General features: G+C 31.4%; 1 protein-coding gene across 1 annotated transcript in view; it reads left to right on the top strand.

Annotated features, from left to right (window-relative positions):
• LOC140434832 (uncharacterized) overlaps positions 1-23,602 on the top strand; it is a 742,586-nt gene that overhangs the window by 429,697 nt on the left and 289,287 nt on the right. Inside the window, exon 2 of the mRNA XM_072523397.1 lies at positions 2,438-2,484. Coding sequence (XP_072379498.1) covers positions 2,476-2,484 — 9 coding nt within the window. The 5' untranslated portion in view covers positions 2,438-2,475. The remainder of the gene's footprint in view (positions 1-2,437; positions 2,485-23,602) is intronic.

Here is a 23,602-nt window from a genome sequence, read left to right on the forward strand (position 1 = left end):
TACAAATAGTAAGTCCATCATTATCAAGCGTTTGTCCTCTACTCACTATAAAATATTTTTCTTTATATTTTGTTTGTATTATCTTATTTTCCAATTTATTAAGTATATATTTATTTATTTTATTCGTTGTTTGTGGTCTATGCATTTATCTTGTTGTGTTCATTTACTCTATTTCATTTATTGTATTGTGTTTTCTTTACACTTATAATTTTTTTAATAAATTAATGTACCTCGGCTGCAATGATCATTGACACAAGCAATATTGTGTACAAAAATGATAATAAGGACATATGATTACTAATTCCTACAGTTGACGTTTAAGCTTTAAATGAGAACCAATTTAAACAAGTTAAAGGTGAAGTAAATGAAAAACAAAGGGTCATATTCTATTAAACAACTGAATGTCTTTCAAGAAACCAATTAAGTTAAGGACTTAATCGGGTGAGTTTAAATCGTCTTTAATATTTGACTTAAGTTTATGTTGCACTCCATTCTCTCTTTCTGAACATACACCCACAGTTTTTTGCGTACCGGGGACACTCGATAAGGATGTGTTTCACAGTTAATACACCTAAGCAGATTTGACATTTGAGCTTCAGCTCTGACTTCTTTAAGTAGCCATGTGTGAATCGGGTATATCCAATTCTTAATCTTCGAATGACTTGATTGCTGTAATGTTCTTATATATCTGAGGGTAACGATAGATTATTTTATGAGATTTTAATGTTTTAATCGATCTTGCTTGTACAGTCACATTTTATATCTCATTCTTGGCTATAAATAAATATTGGATTTTATATTTTTGTCACGTCGTAATTAATTAGTAGATATAAATGATTTATTATAATTAAATGAACGTATATAATCTGTTTTATTTTACTTGTTTTAAACAGAGCTTTATAGTCTCCTTGCTTCTTATTTGTCTGTCGTTTTAAACATACACAAGTAGAAGGGAAGAAACCACCAAGTTCTAGATTAAACGTTTGTATTACATTTACTCCCTTTCTGTCATAAAACATATGTCTTTATATGTTATATGTAGGCCATCGTACATGTAAAAAGCAACACCCTACCTATTCTGAGATCACGTAAACGGAAAAATGTATCTATATTTGCTGGTCAAAAAATTTATGGAAGTAATGAAAGCAGGACAGTGCTCCAGTATATCACATTTTTTTAGGGAATGTACATTTAAATGATAATTATCCTGGATAATAGATTATAAGATGGGAAGCTGTAAAGTGGCCTCCTCGATCTCCAGAGCTACAGAAACTTGATATTTTAATTGGGCAGTATACAGGATAAAGTGTATAAACTCCAGCTAAAACTAAACAAGATATGAAGGAGAAAATTAGAAATGAATGTATGAGATTATACAGAAATGTATTAACTAGTTTAAATCCTTCTTTTAAAGGCCAAAATACTAATTTTACTGTTGTTAGTTAGTGCGCATCGTACAGTTTATTAATAGACTGCAAGTGACCTTAAAGGAAGTTTTATGTATAATTGTATAATAATATAATGTTAAATGTATAATTTATTCATGGATGAGTTTTTTTAAACAATATTAAAATTTATAACTTTTTTAATTAAAACTTAAAGTTTAATTTTTTTAAGGTGTTTTAATTTGTTCTTAATTTAGACATCGAAAAAAAATCGGTTACGATTGCAAGATTTTTACAAAAGTTTAATTTTTTTAGGTTGTATGTTGTTTTTTCAGGAACAAACCAATTTCATTTTTTTTATAATACGTCATTTTGAAATATTTTTTAACAAATAAAATGTTTATATTTAAGTATAAATAGATAACTTCTTGTTATTGGTAAGAGAAAATTCGAAAAAATCACATTCTTTGGGCTAAATTTTTAATAATTAAAAAACCACGCCAAGTTTCTGCAGAAAACAAGGTTTTGATTACTATAGGTATATTATTATCGGAACAACTCTTTAAATATATGGCTATTAAGATGTTCTGAGAAGAAAAACCTATTTTCCTGGACTATACATTTACTCGCTTTAACTGCATTGACTCTGTGTCTGTGTGTTTGATTTACATCAATATTATTTTTTGAGTATTCCAGTAATTGTGTTTATAAGGCGATCAGTATAGTATGGATAAATTTTTTATCATATTTTTAAGAGTTTCCTAACGTTAATACACTTCTACAGAGAAAGTAGCTAGTATCGATCACCATTCGGTAAATATGTACATAACTTATTTTAGAACTAATTAAGAATTTAACAAAAAATACGCATGCTAAGTTTACAAGATACATAAGACACAAGGGCAACTTGTGCATAAAGTTTGCGAATTAAAAAATCAAAGTTTTTATTGTTTTCTATATAAATTGTACCCTACACAATATTATTATATATAGTTTTATATGTAATAATATTAAAGAAAACAAAAAACCTATATAATTATATTTTGTTTCAGATTTGACGGCTCCAGGAAGGCCTTCGGTTGTGAGGGCTATGCACAAGGTAAGGAAAATAAATGTAAATATATTTTACACAGTGGAACATGTACCTAATTTAATATTTATTTATTATTAATACAACCAAAGCAACAAAACAAATATTTCTTTTTATTGAATAAAATACTGGTAATAACCATAAAAAATATTACTAAAGTAAATCATTACCAAAAAACAAATGTGAATTAAAAGCAGACCTAAAATGAAAATTAATAGTACTGTGAAAAATAAAATATAAATAAGAAGTTTTTAAGTGAATAATTAAAATTACTCATAATAGAACACAATATAAACCAAATTAATGAGCCTACTCCAATCTTCAGAGACGAAAATGCCACTGAACCTCTAAAAATCATACAAAAGCTGAATTTTATTAAAAATATTAATTTTAGGACCCCAAAAAAGATATCGTCTTAAAGCTAAGCATAACAATACACAAAAACCTGAGGTTGGTAAAGGCACTCATTTTTCCCATGGCTACATATGCATCCAAAACGTGGACCTTAAAGAAAGTGGATAAAAATAAACTAGACGGTTTTGAAATGTGGGTATACCGCCGCATGTTGAGAATATCCTGGATTGATCATCGCACTAACGTATCGATATTAGGACAACTTAAAGTAAAAGATATATTGCTTAAACAAATACAACAGAGATATTTGCGGTATTTTGGACACATTGCTAGAAGAACAGGTACGATGGAAAAACTGATATTCGAGAATAGAGTTAAAGGAAAGAGGCCTAGGGGAAGATCTCCAAGCCGTTGGGTAGATCAAACAAAAATATTGATTAACCAAGGGTTACATAAAGCCGAACAACTAACCCGGGACAGGGAAGGATGAAGGGAAATTTTAAAAAAACTGTAAAGGCCTGATGGTGTCACCACATCCAAAAGGAATTAGGACTGAGTAGGGGGATCCCTTTAAAGCTCCCCACTCGTACGGTGCGAAAAATGGAAAAATTTGATTTACCAAGAATCTATACGTCGTAGAAAAAACATTGCAAATAAAACATAGCTGAGATAATTTTAAACAAAACTGTTTATTAGCACTGTTTGTGTAAAATAAACCGTTCTCCCAGAAACACTGCTTGAAGCGACCGGCGATTTTTAATGTCAGTTACGCGCGAGAAATCAATGTTAAATAAAATTTGTATCAACTTTAATCAAAGTGTCCTATGTAAAAAAATCAAAACGGCTCTTAAAAATGAAAGGTGCAGCTTCTGTATGCAATTTTTGTATTTTACCTTTATTAAGGTATTGAATAAATAAACGTGGCGCAAGCTTTGCCATTTATAATGATTTTTATGAGATTAATACAGTTTATTAGTTTCATTCAACGATGACCAAAAAATTTCCATTATAGAGCTTAACCTATATCATGGTAGTTTTAACAAATCTGATGCATTTGAAATATATCTAAGAATCACTAAATTGAAACTTTTAAAATTTAGGACAGAAATTATTGGGGTGAAGATAGGGCAAGCACAATAAAACGAAACTATTGCGAACGGCTGCTCAGGGGTTATTTGGAGAATTGGGTCGTAGATAAGTGAATGGCAAGGGGGTTGAGATTGGGGCAACTACAAAAATGAAACAAAGGGGTACTTACATGAGTCTCCTGGAACAAAACACAATACAAAAAGGTTCTCAAGCTATTTAAAATGGACGCCGCTTGAAAGAATCTTCCTGCTGGATGAAATCAGAGGTTCTTCCTTCCTAAAAACACAAAACAAGGGTTAGAGAGTTAGTTAAGAGAAATAAACAAAATGGTTTAGGAAAAAAATTTAATATTTATTGCTGTCTCACCACAAACAGTTACAAATATATCTGTTATGATTAGGTATTTACCAAATGTCAAAAAAATAAAGCTAACTGTCCGATGTCAATATTTAATTTTAAAACTGAGAACACTTAATAGGACAGCTAAGCCACACGCTTTAACATCTACAAGTTTAATTATTACAATTTCTTAAACTGAAAGCAATTATTATTAAAAAATGTTTATTTTTCCTTTAACAGTTTAACAAAATAAAAATTTGCCTGGATTTCACTAAAATTTCTGGGGTTAGGAACTGGACTTACACTCTCTGCCACACGAACAAATCCATCTCCAAACTGCGGAAATATTCTGAAACGGTTTCTTAGTACAAACAAATTAGGGCTCTAAGTTGTTCACTGGGACGCAAATTTCAGACTCGGCTTTTTAAAAAACTGGAACAAATGTGGGTACATTTCAAATCTGTTGGAAACGCCGCAAATCCCTTAGATACAAATCTCTTAGCTGAGAGACTACATAAAACAAAAACAGTGATTACTCTTATTAGAACTGACATATTACATTGAGAATAAATCACTTTTTTCAACAAATTTGCCACTTCTTGACGCCGACACGCACAGCGTCTTGACTGTTCAAATATTCTTCCAAATCTTAATAACTGCACATAAAACTTCACCACTGCTACTATAATACATATTTTCCCATGATAAAATACAATAAATACAAAATATTACAAATTTGAAGAAAAATTTGGACTAACACTAAAACCACTCATTCTGACAGCGGCCTTAGCGAGAGTGATGTAATTCTCTTTAAAATTCATTCGTCCAACTCGGTGAAAACCAAACGTATAAATATATTATTTAATATTATTTAACGCGCAATATCCTGAAGTGGCTCTCGTTCAAAGAATACCGAAAAAATATGCATCTTTGATATATAAATAAACTCTAAAATGTGTTTATTATTGACCTCGGCGACGCAAACAAGGTGTTTCAACTTGTACGATAGAAAATAGAAAATGGAAAATATTCTTCGGTGTTTTAAAATACACGGGGTGATTTAAATACATATCAAAGAATTTAAAAATGCTACAATCTAAACCCTTTAAAGCTGCTTTTATTTAATTATACTAGTACATTTTTTAAAGTTACACAACTCTAGCTACAAATTTTATACCATAACCTATTTTTGGAGGCATTCTCCGTTACGTGCGATTGTTTGTAATATAAAATTGTGTGTTTTTTAGTCATATTTCAAATATCTCCTATTTTTTACCAAAACTCACAATTGAAATTGTATGTTAGAGATTTTGAAGATTAGGCTTTTGCAATGGAAGTTTCGCTACGACCGATCAATCAAAATCATAAATTTTATTGATCTCATGAGAAATGTAAAAAATGGAAAATCGCGCAACGTTTATTTATTAAACACATTTATGGAAACTGACTTCATTTGGTGTAAAATGCAAAAATTGCATAGGAAAGGTACACTCTTTATCTTTAAAACGTACTTCGATTTTTGGCGATAGGGCACTCTGAATAAAAGATATCGAATTTTTATAACTAACATTACTGACGTTTAAAATCGCCGGTCGCTTCAAACGTTGTTTCTGAGAGAACGATGCATTCTATGCAAAAAGTGCTAATAAACAATTTTTGTTCCAAATTATTTCTGCTAAATTTTTTTGTTTTTGTTTTTTGAAAAAAAAAATTTTTTTATACGGCGGCGTACAGATTCATTGCAAATCGTTTTTCCCCGCTAATGAGTGGAATTTTTAGGAAAAGCCCCGAGGCAAACGCAGTAAACTTTTGTGCATCTTTTTTGGGGTCCCAAAATTGACAATCTTTGCAAAATTCGACTTGTTTGTATGATTTTTAGAGGACAAATCTCTGACGACTGAACTAAGCACATGATTTATAATTAGATGAATAACGAATCTGGGATAGTCGTGGCTATTCATTATTTTCGTATTAATAATCAGTATCTACCTCCATAAATTAAAAAAAATAAATAATAAGATTTGGAATTAATTTTCTAAATATGGTTTCAGTTTTAGTCATAATATGCTAATCTGTGTTTGATATTTTTGCATGCATCCCACACGTAAAGCATAGAATTCCTACCGTGTTGTAATAGAATTTATTGGTAAATATATTATGTTTCAAAAAACAAACAACTTTGGAATTATTTGAAAAGCTTTGTTAATATGTATTTTTTAAATTTCTTCGAAGTCGTTTAATGATTTTGTGTCAACAGTTAGAAACGTATATGAATGATTTGTAGTAAAATGAACATTTTACATAAAATTTAGTTTATTACGAACTTTGTCAATTATGTATTCTATGTAATACAGAATAGTTTGTTAGCTTACTGTGCAGTTAAAAGAATATTACCTAGTGTTGCATTCAATGACCATAATATACTCAATGACATTAGAAGTGTTACACCTAGAAGGAATAAATTCTTGAACTTTATTTTTTGGCAACAGAATGACAACATTTAAAACATGCTATGATAACAATATCAATGTTTTATCTTTTCTACGTTGTGTAAAAATAAAGTTTTACCTTTAAATTTTTTTGTGAAAATACCAATTTGTAAAAACCGGTTTGTATAGAAATTTTTAGTTATTATTTTTCAGTCTAATTGTATTCAGTGTAAGAAAATGCTTCGAGTTCGAAGACATTAAAATTACCACCATGTAAGCGATTTTGACAGGGGCAGAATTTTTGCGTATAGAGATATGGGTTTGACGTATCGCGAAATTAGCCATCGCGTTAATTGTACGGCAATGACGGTTATGCGTGTCTGTCGTGTGTGGACAAACGAAGGTAGAGGAACACGAAGAAGACTTACTGGTCAACCAAGGCGTACCACAGAGCGTCAAGATAGGCGCTTTAGATTACTTGCTCTGCATGACCGTTTTGCTACTACGCGTCAAATTGCTGACCAATGGTTTGGAGTAGTAGGTAGACCTGTTAGTATGCGTACACTATATCGTCGCATTCGAGCCTTTGGACTGGTTTCATTCCGCCCACGACTAGTGCTTCCTTTGACTGCGGATCACTGTCATCAACGTTTGAATTGGTGCAGAGAACGGCAGCATTGGGTGGCAGAATGGGGTAATATAGCATTCAGCGATGAATCAAGATTCTGTTTAGGAACGCATGAGATATAGGGTTTGCTGTTGAGAGACATATACACAGGACAGTTGTAGTAATGATTTGGGGGGCTATTGCCTACGGTAGCCGATCACCACTTGTGTTTATTCTTAGAGCTGCGCGTTATGTTGATGACATTTTACAAGCCACTTTACTGCCTTATCTCGACGGCCGTCGAGACGTCCTTTTTCTACAAGACAACGCGCGTCCTCATATTGCTCGTCAAACTATGGACTTTCTCCAAGAAGCTGGCGTTAATGTTTTGCCGTGACCACCTCGTGCTCCGGATTTAAATCCTATCGAACATGTATGGGATGTGATGGGAAGGAGACTGTCCACTTTGCACCATTCTCCACAGACTCTGGCACAGTTAATACATGAAGTTTAAGTTGCTTGGAACGGAGTGCCACGCAGACATCGATCATCTCATTTTGTCAATGCCTAGATGTATACAGGAGTGTATTCAGCTACGGGGTCGCCAAACACATTATTAATTTTTGTTTGATTAATTGTTAATAAAAATTCTTGACAACGTTATCGTTTCATTCTTGATGTAAATCTACCACGTTCTAAAAAAATTAATTCAAAGTTCAATAAATTATCCCTTCTAGGTGTAACAGTTCTAATGTCACTGAGTATATTTTATTTGGCAAGTATACTGTACTCACATTACATTGCGGTTTCACGTTACTTCACAAGTATAATATTGAGGTTTTAAAGTTATTATTTTTATTTAAATACTAAATTATGTACGATTGTCAAAAGAATAAATACGATATTTTAAAAAACCGAATGGCGCCTATACTAGTTTTGCAGGCTGGCACCTTATACCTTGACTGGTTATACCGGCATTGTCTGTAGCTGTAGAAATAATATTTCGAATTAATGAAATAATTACAGTGTAAATACAAGCATTTATTTAAATTTTTATAGTTATTATTTAGTTTTAGTTAATTTAACTATACATATATAAAAATAAAAGAAAAAAATTGTAAAATACTCTTTTTAGCTAGTAATTTAATACTAAATTTATTCTTTTTCTTTTTTCATAAAGGGATTTGTACAACTTTTATTTAAATTATATATTGTAAATAAATTTTTTGTACGTAAATTAAAAATGTTTTAAGATAAATAAAGCTGCCTTTAAAAAATTTTCAGTAATTCTGTTAAATACGTCATTTGCAAACGTAAAACCATTAAGCTCAAACTTTTCGTCTTGAAATCTCAAACAATTAACAACTTCTCGACCTTCGAAGGATCGTTTATTTTTTCAGGATTTTCACAGACCCTCCCAAAAATATTCTCAATGGCAATCATTCCTTCCGGAGCGGACTTTTGTGTCCTCCTCGAAAACCACTCGAACGTCACGTCGTTGTTGAAAGGAACGTGCCCGAAATCAGATATAAAAATCAACGGAGATTCTCGAGAGACCACGGACACGGGCCAAAACTCTCATAAAGTTAATCTTCAGTGATAATAGTCGACTAGGTCTTAGAAAAGAGCAATCTGGAAAGTTGATTGACAGGTTCGAAGTTTATTAGAGCAATTTCGCAGCAATATTTTTAAATTGGTGTAGTAAGTAGAATTATATAATCTGACGGAAATATTAAAGATATATAATATACCTAAATTCTCTTAAAAAATTAACAGAATAAACAAGCTAAATTTCTTAAGCAATTAAATATCCAATCAACATTTTTCAAGAAATGCAGCTCAACAATATTGAAAATATGATTTTAAAGTTATCTACTAAGATGTAATATATGTCTATATACAGAGTTATACAATACTAGGATAAGGAATTCTCATTAAAGTACTGCCCAAGAAAATATAATAGATGTCTTTAAAACACAAAACAAGAACATAACGTTAAACACCTAATGAAAATAAAAAATTAAAAAAAAATACCACGAGATCTCTTTTTCACAGATTAATAAAAATTGTAAAACAACAATGATATATATGTATATACTAATACATATGTATATATATATATAATGTGTACATATATATATATATATATACAAAACTCAAATATTTGGGTGTGCAGCGGAAGATAGGACAAAGAAGTACTCCTTTTAGTAAACCAAGCTTTCGCAAATCTTTATTTGCATCATCAGGGTGCTACAATAAACAAAATTAGTACAAAATACAGAAAAGGAATTATTTTGCATCTTACACTAATTGAGGTTGGTTGTCGTGATGTTTATCAAATGAAATGAGCAACTCATTTGACCCCTACAAATGATGGTGAAAACTATCAAAATTGTTTTTTAAAAAACGTTCTTTAACAAATACATATTTAAAACACTTTAAAACACATATACATGAACACTTAAATAAAATTATGTTAAAATAATTACAGAACATGTCATAAAATAAAATTTAGGTTATAAACATTCTTATCAGAAACAAAGAATTGGTTGTGAATTCGTTACTGCCAACTTAAAACGATAGAACGTTAGATCTTAATGATAACAATGTAAAGGTAATAGTATACCTGATAGACGCTGAACTTGAAACAGAAAAGGTAAAAAGACTTATTTTAGAAGAAGTAGTAGAGGTATTGTATATCTCATATATAATTAAACTTATATTGTTGATGATGAATTGTCTGTATTAGTAGATTCATGTTTATCCAAAGTTAACAATAATGAATATAAGTTGCTTAAATTATTGGTATCTGTCTTTTTGTTAATAGTTTATTTTTCTTGAAAAATGAAAGCCATCTCGAGAAACAATCTTTTTAAATAATTGGTCTCCGTGGATAGGATTTTTACATTTGGAAAATCGAAAGAGTGCCCTGTTGTGTTAGCATGTGTGGCTAGAGAACATCTATCAGGGTGTAACCTAATGTCACTCTTGTGAAGAGTCAAGCGGCTAGAAACTTTTTGGGAGGTGTGACCTATATAAGAACCTTCACAGCCCAAACAATTAAGTTTGTAGACAACATCACTTTTATCTAAGTTTGGTACTTTATCTTTCAATGACTTGTACAAAGATCCCACAACTAGAGTGCTTTTATAAGCAATTTTTACATTTGGTAGGTATTGAGCAAAAATTCTGGTCAATTTGGGAGAGACGTCCTTAATAAATGGAAGTGATACAAAAGATATATTAGAAATATTGTTAGTCTGTGAGTGGGAATCAGAGCTAACTTTCATAGCACCTGTATTTTGGGGAGGGTTTACTTGTGTGTTGAGTACGACAGAGGATGTGTTAAAGATGATTTTCCTAAGTAAGGATTCGGGGTAAGAATTATCTAGGAACAACTGTAAAAGGATGTTGAGATTCTTCTCTCTAAAAACAGGGTCAGCTAGTTTACGAACTCGTGTAGTCATTTGTTTGACTAGATTAATTTTCTTAATTAATAAGGTTCTTATATAGGTCACACCTCCCAAAAAGTTTCTAGCCGCTTGACTCTTCACAAGAGTGACATTAGGTTACACCCTGATAGATGTTCTCTAGCCACACATGCTAACACAACAGGGCACTTTTTCGATTTTCCAAATGTAAAAATCCTATCCACGGAGACCAATTATTTAAAAAGATTGTTTCTCGAGATGGCTTTCATTTTTCAAGAAAAAGAAACTATTAACAAAAAGACAGATACCAATAATTTAAGCAACTTATATTCATTATTGTTAACTTTGGATAAACATGAATCTACTAATACAGACAATTCATCATCAACAATATAAGTTTAATTATATATGAGATATACAATACCTCTACTACTTCTTCTAAAATAAGTCTTTTTACCTTTTCTGTTTCAAGTTCAGCGTCTATCAGGTATACTATTACCTTTACATTGTTATCATTAAGATCTAACGTTCTATCGTTTTAAGTTGGCAGTAACGAATTCACAACCAATTCTTTGTTTCTGATAAGAATGTTTATAACCTAAATTTTATTTTATGACATGTTCTGTAATTATTGTAACATAATTTTATTTAAGTGTTCATGTATATGTGTTTTAAAGTGTTTTAAATATGTATTTGTTAAAGAACGTTTTTTAAAAAACAATTTTGATAGTTTTCACCATCATTTGTAGGGGTCAAATGAGTTGCTCATTTCATTTGATAAACATCACGACAACCAACCTCAATTAGTGTAAGATGCAAAATAATTCCTTTTCTGTATTTTGTACTAATTTTGTTTATTGTAGCACCCTGATGATGCAAATAAAGATTTGCGAAAGCTTGGTTTACTAAAAAGAGTACTTCTTTGTCCTATCTTCCGCTGCACACCCAAATATTTGAGTTTTTTATTTTATTTGATCAGCGTTGATGACAAGCGTTTATTGCTTTTTCAGTATATATATATATATATATATATATATATATATATATATATATATATATATATATATATATATATATATATATATATATATAATACGAACTCTGTTAAATCCGATTTAAAGGCCCAACGAAGAAACAAATCCTAGTTCAATGTAATAGATTCCAAAATTATACTCAGACACCTTCATGTCTAACCTAATCGTAAATGCACACTTTAATTCAGATGTGTCAAGTTTGCTGGAAAATACGACTACGGTAAAAAAAAAGACGGAAAATCAGCAAAATGTATTCTATGTGGGGGCGCTAATTCCGCGAATTATAAAGGCTGTCAAGTCTACGTTAAATTTTTAAAATTATTAAGATGCTCCAGCATTCCAACTTCTCGAGTGAGATTTCTGAGCTTAAGAAAGGTAAAACTCTCTCCCTTTTTGGATGAGAATAAAATGCTCCGGGTTAGAGGCCGCCTTGGAAACTCAGACGTTACCTTTGATCAAAGATACCCTCTTCTACCCCCTCAAAAAATTGTGTAGATCGTCTCATTCTCCACAGAGAACATGTGAGACTCTGTCACTTAGGTCCTCAAAATACTTTGTCCCATATTCGTCCCAAATGGACAACGAGAAGTCAAAGGGGTCATTCACCAATATATGGCCTGTTTCAAGTTTCGTCCCAAACCCGCTACTCAGATTAAGGCAGATTTACCAAAAAAACGTTTAAACTCCTCTCGAGTTTTCACCCATGTCGGATTAGATTTTGGAGGTCTTTTTCAGATAAAGGCTTACAACTTTCGCAAGGCTCCTTTAATAAAATCGTATATTGCTCTTTTTGTTTGCTTGTCGACTAGAGCTGTTCATATTGAAGTCATTTCTGGCCTCTCTCTTTAAAGACGCTTCTTTTTACTCTAAAACGCTTTATTAACCGTAGAGGCCTCCCTCAGATAATATTAAGTGACAACGCCACAAACTTTCTTGGTGCTCGTAACCAGCTGTTTACACTCTATAAGTTTTTAAAGTAAAAGGAAAACTCCCGTTCTGTTAAAGAGTTTTTCGCCCCGTCCCATATTCGCCGCAAAACTGTAGTTCCTTGAGCCCCTTACCATGGTAGTAAAAACCATTTATCCATTTATACCATTTGGAAAAGTGGTATAAAGAGCGCAAAGCATCATATGCGTATCTTAAGCTTACGTTCGAAGAATTCACCACAGTTGTCGTTCAAGTTGAAGCTGTTCTCAATTCCCGGCCTCTTTGCTCCCTTTCAAATAACCCCACTGATTGTACTTATCTTACTCCTGGACACTTCTTAATTAGACAATCTCTCATCTCATTCCCTCAAAAATATGTGATCCACATTTCACAATTTAAATTTATGGCAACATTTGTCCAAACTTCAATAAGTGTTTTGGAAAAAATGATCTCTCGACTATTTGAACAGGATTCAAAATCGCCCTAAATATTTTCAATCGCCCTATATTGAAGGCAACACTTCTCCTCTTTATTGGGTACTAGCAAGAGTGATTAAAGTCTTTCCCGAAAAATGGGCGAGTGGGCGAAAATTACCTCGGTCAAAACTAAGGAAGGAGTCTTCAAGCGCTCTATTACCAAATTTTGACCTCTCCCCAATGATGATTTATTTAAGTTGCTAGCCAAATGTGCGGCTTTGTGCGGTATTTTGTACCTACGCTCTGTTACTCTTAAAAATGCAGTGAAAAAGTGCATTTAATTTTCACCATATTCTGTATGTATGCCATATAAACATTCTGTATGTTTTGTAAATATGCTCTAGTTATTAAATATGTAGTATCGATTAATTATACTTTATTTCTCTCTAAGTACAACCCGATCAAACCAAACACATGAGGAATCGTCGGCGTGAAGTCTGCTTACGTATATCGAAGGAATCTCGTTAACAGTCCATGGTCCTAAAATATTTGGTACTGTACCCGCTAGGGAAAGGAGTTTAATAAGCATTCCCTCAACAATTGATGAAGATCAGACAAAGTTCCGTTAAAGAGATTTCCAAAAATACTAACAACAATAATAAAAAAAAATTCAAAAAACCGAATCAATTTACCCATCTACATCACAGCAATATATTGGTCCTAGAACTACGTTAAGATTGAAGCAAAAAGTGAACTAAATTCTGCACAAGCTGCATCAAAAACTATACCTACAAATGAAATCTTTGTATATCTACAACAAAACATGTACCAGAAACAACAAAATTTATTTTTTTAACAAAATTTGACAAAACATCAAAAACTATAAATGAACTTACACAAGAGATCAAAGAATTAAGGGAGGAACTCAAAGATAAAATTTCTTCTAAAATTGATGGGTAAGTTACTTAAGGTAGAACTCAAATTAAGTAGCAAATCATAAAAAGTGATTGCAATATTAACTGTTAGAAAACATTATTGACATAATGCTTATGTCAAAGAAATAAAGCTACCACTTAAATTTAATGGATAATAATATATAATGCACCACGCACGCGGTTATTATTCGAAAAAGAATAAAACATCATTACCTTCTTAACATAAAAAAAGCCCACCTACAGGCAGCAAGTATTTCCATTGAAGATTGTGTTAAACCAATAGCAATATCTGCAGCATATTTCCCACCAAACTATTCACTGAATAAAGAATCATTTACATATTATTGTAATTCACTAGATAATAGAATTCTTCCGGTGGTGATTGTAATGCAAAACATGTAATTTGGGGCTCTCGACTATCACCACCAGGTAGACGTATAATCCTTTGTCAAGTGATGCAGGAACTACATCTCAAACTGTAACGGATTAAAAAGGGAAAAAACTGCGGTGGTCAAGCCAATGTTGCAAATAATGAAAAGGGAAAAAAACAAAGTGTTAATCTTTTAAGTGGAAATTATATTTAATGAAGATAAACTGTAGCGAATAAAAATATTAATGGTTAAAATAAATTGTCAAACAACAGGGAATGTAACCAATACAAAAGAAAATATGAAGCTACTTTAAACACTACAAGAGAATCTGCTTAGCTCAAGAGAATGAGAGTTGTGCTCAGAGAGGAGGTCGGCACGTTTGCTTGCCTGTAGTAACTTAAGAGAGTTAGATCAATCCTAAGATGATCTTGAGATGGGCACCAGGGTGAATTTTGAATATCACTCCAATTTGGGGTATCTATAGTTATACACTAACTGAAAAATAAAACATTATGGGAAAACAAATAAAAATCTGTAATGCTCTATACACTATATTAAATATAATCTTAATTTACTTATAGCCCCAAAACATATATGTATTATATACCAAACAAAGTCTAAAATTTATTCCCCAAAATATTTATATACAAAAACAGTTATCTAAGAGTATGAAAAAAATAATATGACCCAAAATATAAATATTTACAAAAAAATTGATCCACCCAGTCCTTTCTCAATGAGGTAAATTGGTAAATATGTAAATTGGTATGAGTAAATAGTACTTAAAATAGCACACAACAATTAAATAATTAGACAAATTAATAAAGGAGGCAGTGTTAAAGTATGAAAATAGTCAGTTAAGTAACTAGACCAGTACACAACTTACATCAATTTAACAAAATAAAGGTACGTACTAGTAACCATAAAATGGGATAATGTATCCTGACAACTTATGTTGTTATGTAAAATATTAATAAATGAATAAATTAAAGATAGAGTAGAAATGTAAAAATAAAGGCAAGTAAAAGGATTCAAAGAGTTGAGGGTACTAACCAGGGATTGTGCACAAGTCTGTTTCGTAACCCACTTAGGCTGAAGACCTAAGTATCCGAGGATATAAAATATAATATAAAAAAATTTAAATTTAAATTATTAATAGTTTAGAAAAAATAAATAAATATCCTTAGTAGCCTTGTTACTGGTAAGGAAGTTGTTTAAGCCGGGGTCTATTGTCCAGGTAGTGGATGTACTCTGAGGTGGCTCTGCCTATGTTGGCTAATGTAACAGCTGGCTAGGACTGGCAGACCAACCAGAAAATTCCAACTTAATATGGTGTCTTTGCCCAAAATCAACGTCCAACTCTTCCCAAATCCAAATATTTCCCAACTTAAAAAAAATATTCTTCCCCAAAATTAAAGTCCCAAGATTGGAGCCGGCAGGCTACAAAAGAACAAAAACAACCTTTTTATTCCGTGTTCTTATACTTATTAGTTTTTGTTCAAATAACAAAAACTAGAATATATTGGTCATTAAGTGACCTTTACTAATACTAATATTTAATATTTCCATATTGGAATTTACTTATATATGTATATATAAAAAATGATGGTTTGATATTTCTACTAAGGTGTTACATGATTGAGGACTTGTAATATTTAAATGGAGATAATACATGTATGGAAAGTAACTTATCAGAACCTCGGAGGGTTTTTCCAATAAAAAAAATAACGTAACTTTCTAACGAAAAACTGTACAAACTAAATACTTATTCAAACTTAAATTCTTCACATTTTCCCAAAAATAATAACTTAAAAATTGTTCTATCCCTGCTCCTAAGTTCTGCCTGCCGTGACAACTTAACTACTCTTCTCGAAGTTCCCTTCCAAAATGACCAGAATTCCCTTGAAGAAGGTTAGGTTTCCATTGACAAGGAAATCGATTATATTATCAATCGATATAACGATGTTCAAAAGTCATAAAATGAAATATTAGAGATCGTATTGTTGGTTGCATACTCCAACGGCGGCAAATTAGTAGCTAATGTAGGGATCCGGTTTGCTAACGTTCAAAATATTAGATTATTAACGATCGTATCGTTACAAAACACGTATCTAGTTAGAAAGAACGTTTAGCGAAACTGCGCAATCACATGACCGACTGGAACCTGTTTAGGAAAGAAGTAAATCAAAAATAAACCTTAATATTTCTCTATCTCTATCTGAAAACAAAAGATAAACTTTATATCTTCTACTTCAAGTGCCATCTTTGTGGCAGAGGTCGGCAATCATCATAGCTATTCGTACTTTTGAGGCGGCTGCTCTAAAAAGTTCATGAGATGTACATCCGTACCACTCTCTCAGATTGCGCAGCCATGACATTCTACGCCTCCCTGTGCTTATATTTCTTTGGATCTTTCCCTTCATAATCAGTTGGGGCAAGGTTTATTTCTTTCCACGTGTAATATGTCCTAGATATTTCTATTTCTTTATTCTTCTCAGAACCTCTTTGTTTGTGACGTGTTCTGTCCACGATATTATTTAGAATTTTTCTATATATTTTCAGTTTTTTTATTGATGTCGCATTTAAGGTCCAAGATTTCATTCCATAAAACAAAGCCGAAAAAACATAGCACCTTGCCCACCTAACTCTTAGTTCCAATTTTAAATATCTTGTACATAGCACTCCTCTTATTTTGTTGAAATTTGCTCTAGCCTTTTCTATTCTGATTTTGATCTCCTGAATGAACTTTAGATGGCAATTTACAAATTTACTACACTTTTCTGGAAGCTGCCTGGAATGCCACTCCAGAATGTAAGGTAATCCAGAATAAAAGAAACTGTCCCATTAATATTAGAAATCGAATAAGAAAGCGAGTAGGGAAGATCAACTGAAAGATATGATAAAACTTGTACTACCTACCTAAATTATACAAAAAAATCAGTTGAGGCACTCTGCTTCGGAGCGACTAAAATATCAAATAATTTTTAGGTGTTTTCTTATTGATACTTTTAATATTAAGTTAATATAATATGCTTTTTTGTAAGAGAAAATTTTATAATTTAATATGCTTATTTGATTTTTTAGACAATTTATGGTATTTATTTATTTATTTTATTTATTTTTTATGTTATTTTTATACAATTTTGTATATTCTATAAAATTTATGGTATTTTATTGATTAAAAATTTTATTGATTAAAATAACATTTTCCATTATTTTGTAAATGTTTTATTTCTTATCAATTAAAGAAATAACTTACAATACCTTAAAAAATAAATTAAATTAGTAATAATGTAAAAAAACTACTCTAACTATGAAGAGGTCTGCTTTCTTGCTTCAGCATCATCTTCGGGTTTTATTGCATCCAACTGCGTCCAACTACATATTGAGAAAACGTTATATTTTCACTACTTTTTATTGAGGTTTGGCCATAAATATAATTTCAATAGGTGCATAATAAGCAGTGGAAAATGTTCTGCTGTTTTCTTCATTTATTCTGCTATTTTTTTAATTCCTTTTGTAGCCATAATGTCATGTATAAAACAATTATAAAAATGAATTAATCATAATATTTAAACTGACACTTAATTTATTTTTCAAAAGCGGTAAGTGTAACTTACTTTCTTGTACCTAATAATTCACATAAAATATTATTTTGTTAAAATATGACCAGCTGATTTATGATGTCTTAAATCCAGAAAGAAACTTATTTTTTCCTTTTCTAAAACGAGCACAAAAAGTTCTTTAATGTTTATGGCACTTGTCCCCTTAAAAAAAATAAAAAATAAATATTTTTCGAAGACATTTGTATTTTCACCTACCATTAGCATTAATTATTTCGGTAATTTCCTCTCACGCTGTGTTAATTTCGGTACTATTTCTAAAAATTAATTAAATTTTTATTTTTCCTGCTTTTTCGTTCTATATTCCTTACAAAACAATATACAAAACAAAATGTTACAAAAATATGTATAAAGGTGTTATACAAAAGTTTCTTATCAGTTTTAAGATTGTGTAGTGAAAATTCAAAGCTTACAAACTAAATGCATATGCTTTGTATAAAAATCTATCACAAATAATATTTCATCCAATAACGAGCCCGGCTTTACTCTTTCACCCTTATAGCATTTTATCCTATCATTCTTCTTATTGCTACTGATTCCAGACACACACTTTAAGACAGATGAGAGAAGGATGTCATCCGAGCTACCCGTGGAACAGATGACGATCAGTCAGATAAAACTGCGGATGTGTGCGACATTGAAAAATCGAGTCGCGGTTAGCAAAATCACGCATTCACTTGTCTCCTGTAATTGCACAGTCTTCTGGGGAAACTTTCTAGATCGCTTTGAATTAAATCAGCGATAGATGTGTACCATGTCGAGAGAAATTAGGATGTAAAAATGGCAAACATTTATAAAGGTGAATGAAATTGTATTGAAGAAACTCTTTATTATTCTGGAAAGTTATAAAATTAACATTTGATCCTAAATTATTTAGGCATCATTATAAGATTCTTGCTAACTAAAATGCCTACGGAATTATATAATAACTTTTTTTTGTTTGTATTCTATACTGTTTGTTATTTTTATATTTCGTTATTTACATTATTTATTATATAGTAGCTGACGCGAACTTCGTGCCGCCATTAAATAATGTAAATTAACAAAAAATAAAACAAAAAAAAAACAATCAGACATACTATGCGTGGAAAAAATTGTATAAATTAAATACTTTTCAATAAAAATTATTTTATGTTTTTGCGTTAAATAAATTTACAACGATAACGGTTTTTCGACACGCGAATAATGGCCCATGCGCGAAACATAGAAACTCTAAGTTAATTCCACAAACTGTTAATGGTTGGCTTTGTGATTTGTTTATTTTCATTGCAGAAGCCAAAAGGACGAGAAATTGAAAACGTTTAAAATCAAATGATAGGTTTGTGAAAATCATCATTATATGCGGCATTAAGTCAACCTCTCCTTTGTATTTTTCCTTGATGATCGTCGTCCAAATGACATTATGCATTAGCGTTTTCACAGTCAGTCTCGTTCCAAAGCACAGTCGTGGTTGATTATTGTTACGTAGCATAATGACAACTGATTATATTTTTAATTGTATATTAAGAAGTGGAAGTCCAGGCAATTCCAATAAATTCAAAAACTTTCTAGGACAGTTGGCTACATCAACTGTGTCAACTGATTTAAATGAAAACAAATTTCCTGGAAAAAACTTCAGAGTAGTAGACATATTCAACCGAATATACCTATAAAATTTCATAAAAATCGGTCAAGCCGTTTCGAAGGAATGTGGTAAATAACTCTGTGATACTAATAATTCTGTCACACTAATTTCGCTATTACAAAATAGGAGTTGGTGATAGAAGGGTCAAAATTAAGGGTTGTATGTATTGTTTAATGCCACATCATACAAAAATTAAAAAAATATTGTCAAAAAAATAAAAGAAGTGTTGTACCCCTCTTCGGGGTAGAAAAATAGACCACGACTAATTCTCATACCTACCGAATATAAATATAACGTTTCATCAAAATCGCTAAAGCTGTTTCGGAGGAGTATGACACTAATGTGGCTATCAAAAAATAGGAGTTAGTAATAGTAGAGTGAAAATTAAGGAGTTTTGTATTTCTTCCACATCATAAAAATAAAAAATTTTGTAAACAAAAAAATGTTTGGGGTGAATCACTTTTACTCCTTACGGATATGAAAAATATATTACGACCGATTATTAGACTTACCGAATAAACATAGAAAATTGGATTTGCAAAATTCATCAAGCTGTTACGAAGAAATCTGGCAAATAACTTTTTGACACTAATATCGCATCTACAAATTGAAGTTAAGTCGCACACTAATATGGTGCATTTCTCCTTCTTTATATGTCATCTTCGCGAAGGAGGTTGGCAATCATCATGGCTTTTCTGATCTTAGATGCTGCCGCTCTGAATAGTTCGATCGGTGTGCATCCATGCTATTGCCTCAAGTTACGCAACCATGAGATTCTTCTCCTACCTACACTTCTCTTGCCCTGGATTTTCCCTTGTATAATTAATTAAAGTATGTTGTATCTTTCATTGCGCATAACATGCCACAGGTATTGCAGCTTTCGTGTCTTAATGGTTTCCAATATTTCCATTCTTTTGTTGAATCTTCTCATGACTTCGTTTTTTGTTACATGCTCGGTCCATGGTATCTTCAGGATTCTTCTATACACCCACAATTCAAATGCTTCCAACTTTTTAGTAGTCGACGCGTTAAGTGTCTATACTTCTGTCCCGCAAAGCATAGTCGAGAAAATATAACACCTTGTCAGCCTAATTCTCAAGTCTAATTTCAGTTCTCTTGCACAAAGTACCTTTCTCATTTTATTGAAGTTTATCCGTGCTTTCTATATTTGAACTTTGTTTTGTAGTAATAAACAAACAAGGACCGAATTAAAGCAGATTAAGCGACAAATACGAAAAGAGTGTCGCAAAGCTAAAGAACAGTGGCTGCTAGACAGGTGTGCAGAAATTAAGGAATTGGCAGAAAAACATGACCACTTTAACATACATAAACTCGTTAAAGAAGTGATAGGTCATACAAAACCTTACAGTTTTAACAGTATTGTGAAGGACAATAAATTAATTACTGATCCCAAGGATCTACTTCAACATTGGAGAAACTACACACAGCAACTATACTTAGACAACACTAGAAGAAACTCTGAAAGTGAATATAAAGGTGAACCCTCCCCCAAAATATTGAAGTCAGAAATTTTAAGAGCAATCAAACAGAGCAAATGGGGGAAAGCACCAGGCTCAGACGGTACATACATAGAGGTTCTAATAATGTTGAGTAATGTTAAGTAGGAATTGTTGTGTTGTAGGTTTCCGACAATGAATCTGTCAAAATATGCCCGAGCTCAGCGAATGGAGTATATAGCATTTTTCATATAAAAATGCTTGCACGTCACAATTTATATAAAGTGACGTCACTTATATTTAAAATTTCCAGAACGTCAACCTTAGATTTCAAATTTTCCACAGCTAATAATACGAAACCCATAAAGAATTGCTCGATCTGTCATAGGCGCCAACATGGTGTAATAATCAAAAAATGTAATCGTGATTATATTGGAAATTTTAGAATTATATTGAGTAAATAACCAAAAACATTTGTTATTATTAATAATACAAATTTTATGAAATAACTCTTTAAGTCTAATATTCCACAAAATAATAATTTTAATTCAATAGAGTAGACAATTGTACGCAACTGATATGGGAATACTTCAAATGTTATTGACAGTTCAGCGTATGGCAAAAGTGTATGAGTGTTGCCACTTTTTTAGAGTAAGAATTTTGTTTATGTTTTAAATTGTTACACAATTTGATCATGATTTAATATATATTAATAAATTGTATTTATAAATACATATTAAATTTAGATTAATAACTAACTTTAAAAACTATTTATTGTTGTGTATTGTGATTGTGCTATGCCACACTGAGCTTATTGTGCACAATGTTGTGAACGTATAAGTATAACTTCAAAAACAAAAATTGTGTAAAGTAAAAAACTAAAATATACACTATTGGCGTACTTAATCAACTTATTAAACTGTTAAATACAATTAAACGTTTTAAATATATTAAATAAAATACGTACCGAATTTAAAAACTTAAAAAGTAATGTATAGGGAATTGCAAGTGCTTTAGAACGATATCTTTTTTCACCTTCATTGCTATGAAAAAATGTTGAAGTGAATATTATCCTGGCATAGTCAAAGTAAAATAATCGGAAAAATGTATCCCCCTTTATTCAAAAATTAACGTGTCGCTGGGTTTTTTAAAAATGTTTTCATAGTTTCTGGTAATGCCTCTGTTTAGTTCTCGTTCGAACACTCTGCATACCATAAAATTAGTATTTACTTTGTTTTTGTCTAGTATTTATATTTTGTTAAATATTAGCTTATTACACCAAATCCAAACTAAATATTATTTTGTAATCTTTCATTTCAAAGAGATAACTTGCAAATATTTTAGAAATACCTCGTACACTTTTTATAGATTGTCCTACCACATGGGCCAATTCAAACTCGATGCTGTAGATTATAATTTACAAAAGGTCCATTCGGCACGTGCAAAACATCTAAAAACTTTTCGGGCTCTTTTGAATATTATCTTGTTCTGACTGTTGTTTGTTTCTCGCTTTTTGTACCTTTTTAAAGAGGATTAGTGCTGTTTTTAGTTGTTTTCTATCTTCTCGATGGTAGTTGGATCTTTTTTGTTATTTTGAATGCCTGTCATAAGGCATGAACATAGGAGTTTTTTAACTTTAAGCGTAAAATTTCGATAAATGGTGGTAGCCTGTAAAATATGTCAAACAAACTTATATCTAGTAAGCTTTAAATTTATTATTTGCATCAGTATTGCGTAGTTTATATTAAGTTTTTAGTTTTTATTATTACTTGATTTACACATCATTTAAAGATATACTTATATATTTAAGTTTTAAGCCCCGTCACATAAAAATTTCCCTTCATATGTAAACTATAAGATTTTTCTTTGTAGTACAGTGTAGATTTTTTTTAACATCCAATGTTTATTGCAATCTGTCTCATTACAAACAATAAGCAATATGTATAATTTATGTACAATAACATAGTGAGAAACCGCCCAGTGGAGAGCACCCAGGTGAGACATATGATATTATAAATTTAATCTATGATATACCAATTAATTGAAACTTCAACTTAACAAATAAAGTTTAATACAGATAAACAACACTGACACACATATGAGAAAATGAGTATTATAAGACTAAAAAGAAAGTCGAAAAAAGATTTAGAAAACACCAGAATAAAAACTTGTTATTTCACCGCACTATGACACTATGTCTGGTCGTTTTAATCTTCTTACTTGTGAAATGTTGAGCAGATCCGTGGCGAGCGGATTCCGATGGCAGTATAGTCTGGTCTTGTTTACAGAGTTTACAACAGATATTGCTTCGCAAACTGTTGGTAACTGTAGATGGTGGTGTAATCTGTGGTTCGTAATATACCAAGGGGCATCGCAGATCTGGCGCAGTACTTGCTGTACCCCAGATTTGTGCTGCATATTGCCATACCGGTTTTAAAATACATTTATATATCAGAAGTTTGTTCTTCAGGCTAAGATTTGATTTTCGACT

The sequence above is a fragment of the Diabrotica undecimpunctata genome, chromosome 2 (genome assembly GCF_040954645.1).
Source record: "Diabrotica undecimpunctata isolate CICGRU chromosome 2, icDiaUnde3, whole genome shotgun sequence".
In the NCBI taxonomy this organism is placed as follows: domain Eukaryota; kingdom Metazoa; phylum Arthropoda; class Insecta; order Coleoptera; family Chrysomelidae; genus Diabrotica; species Diabrotica undecimpunctata.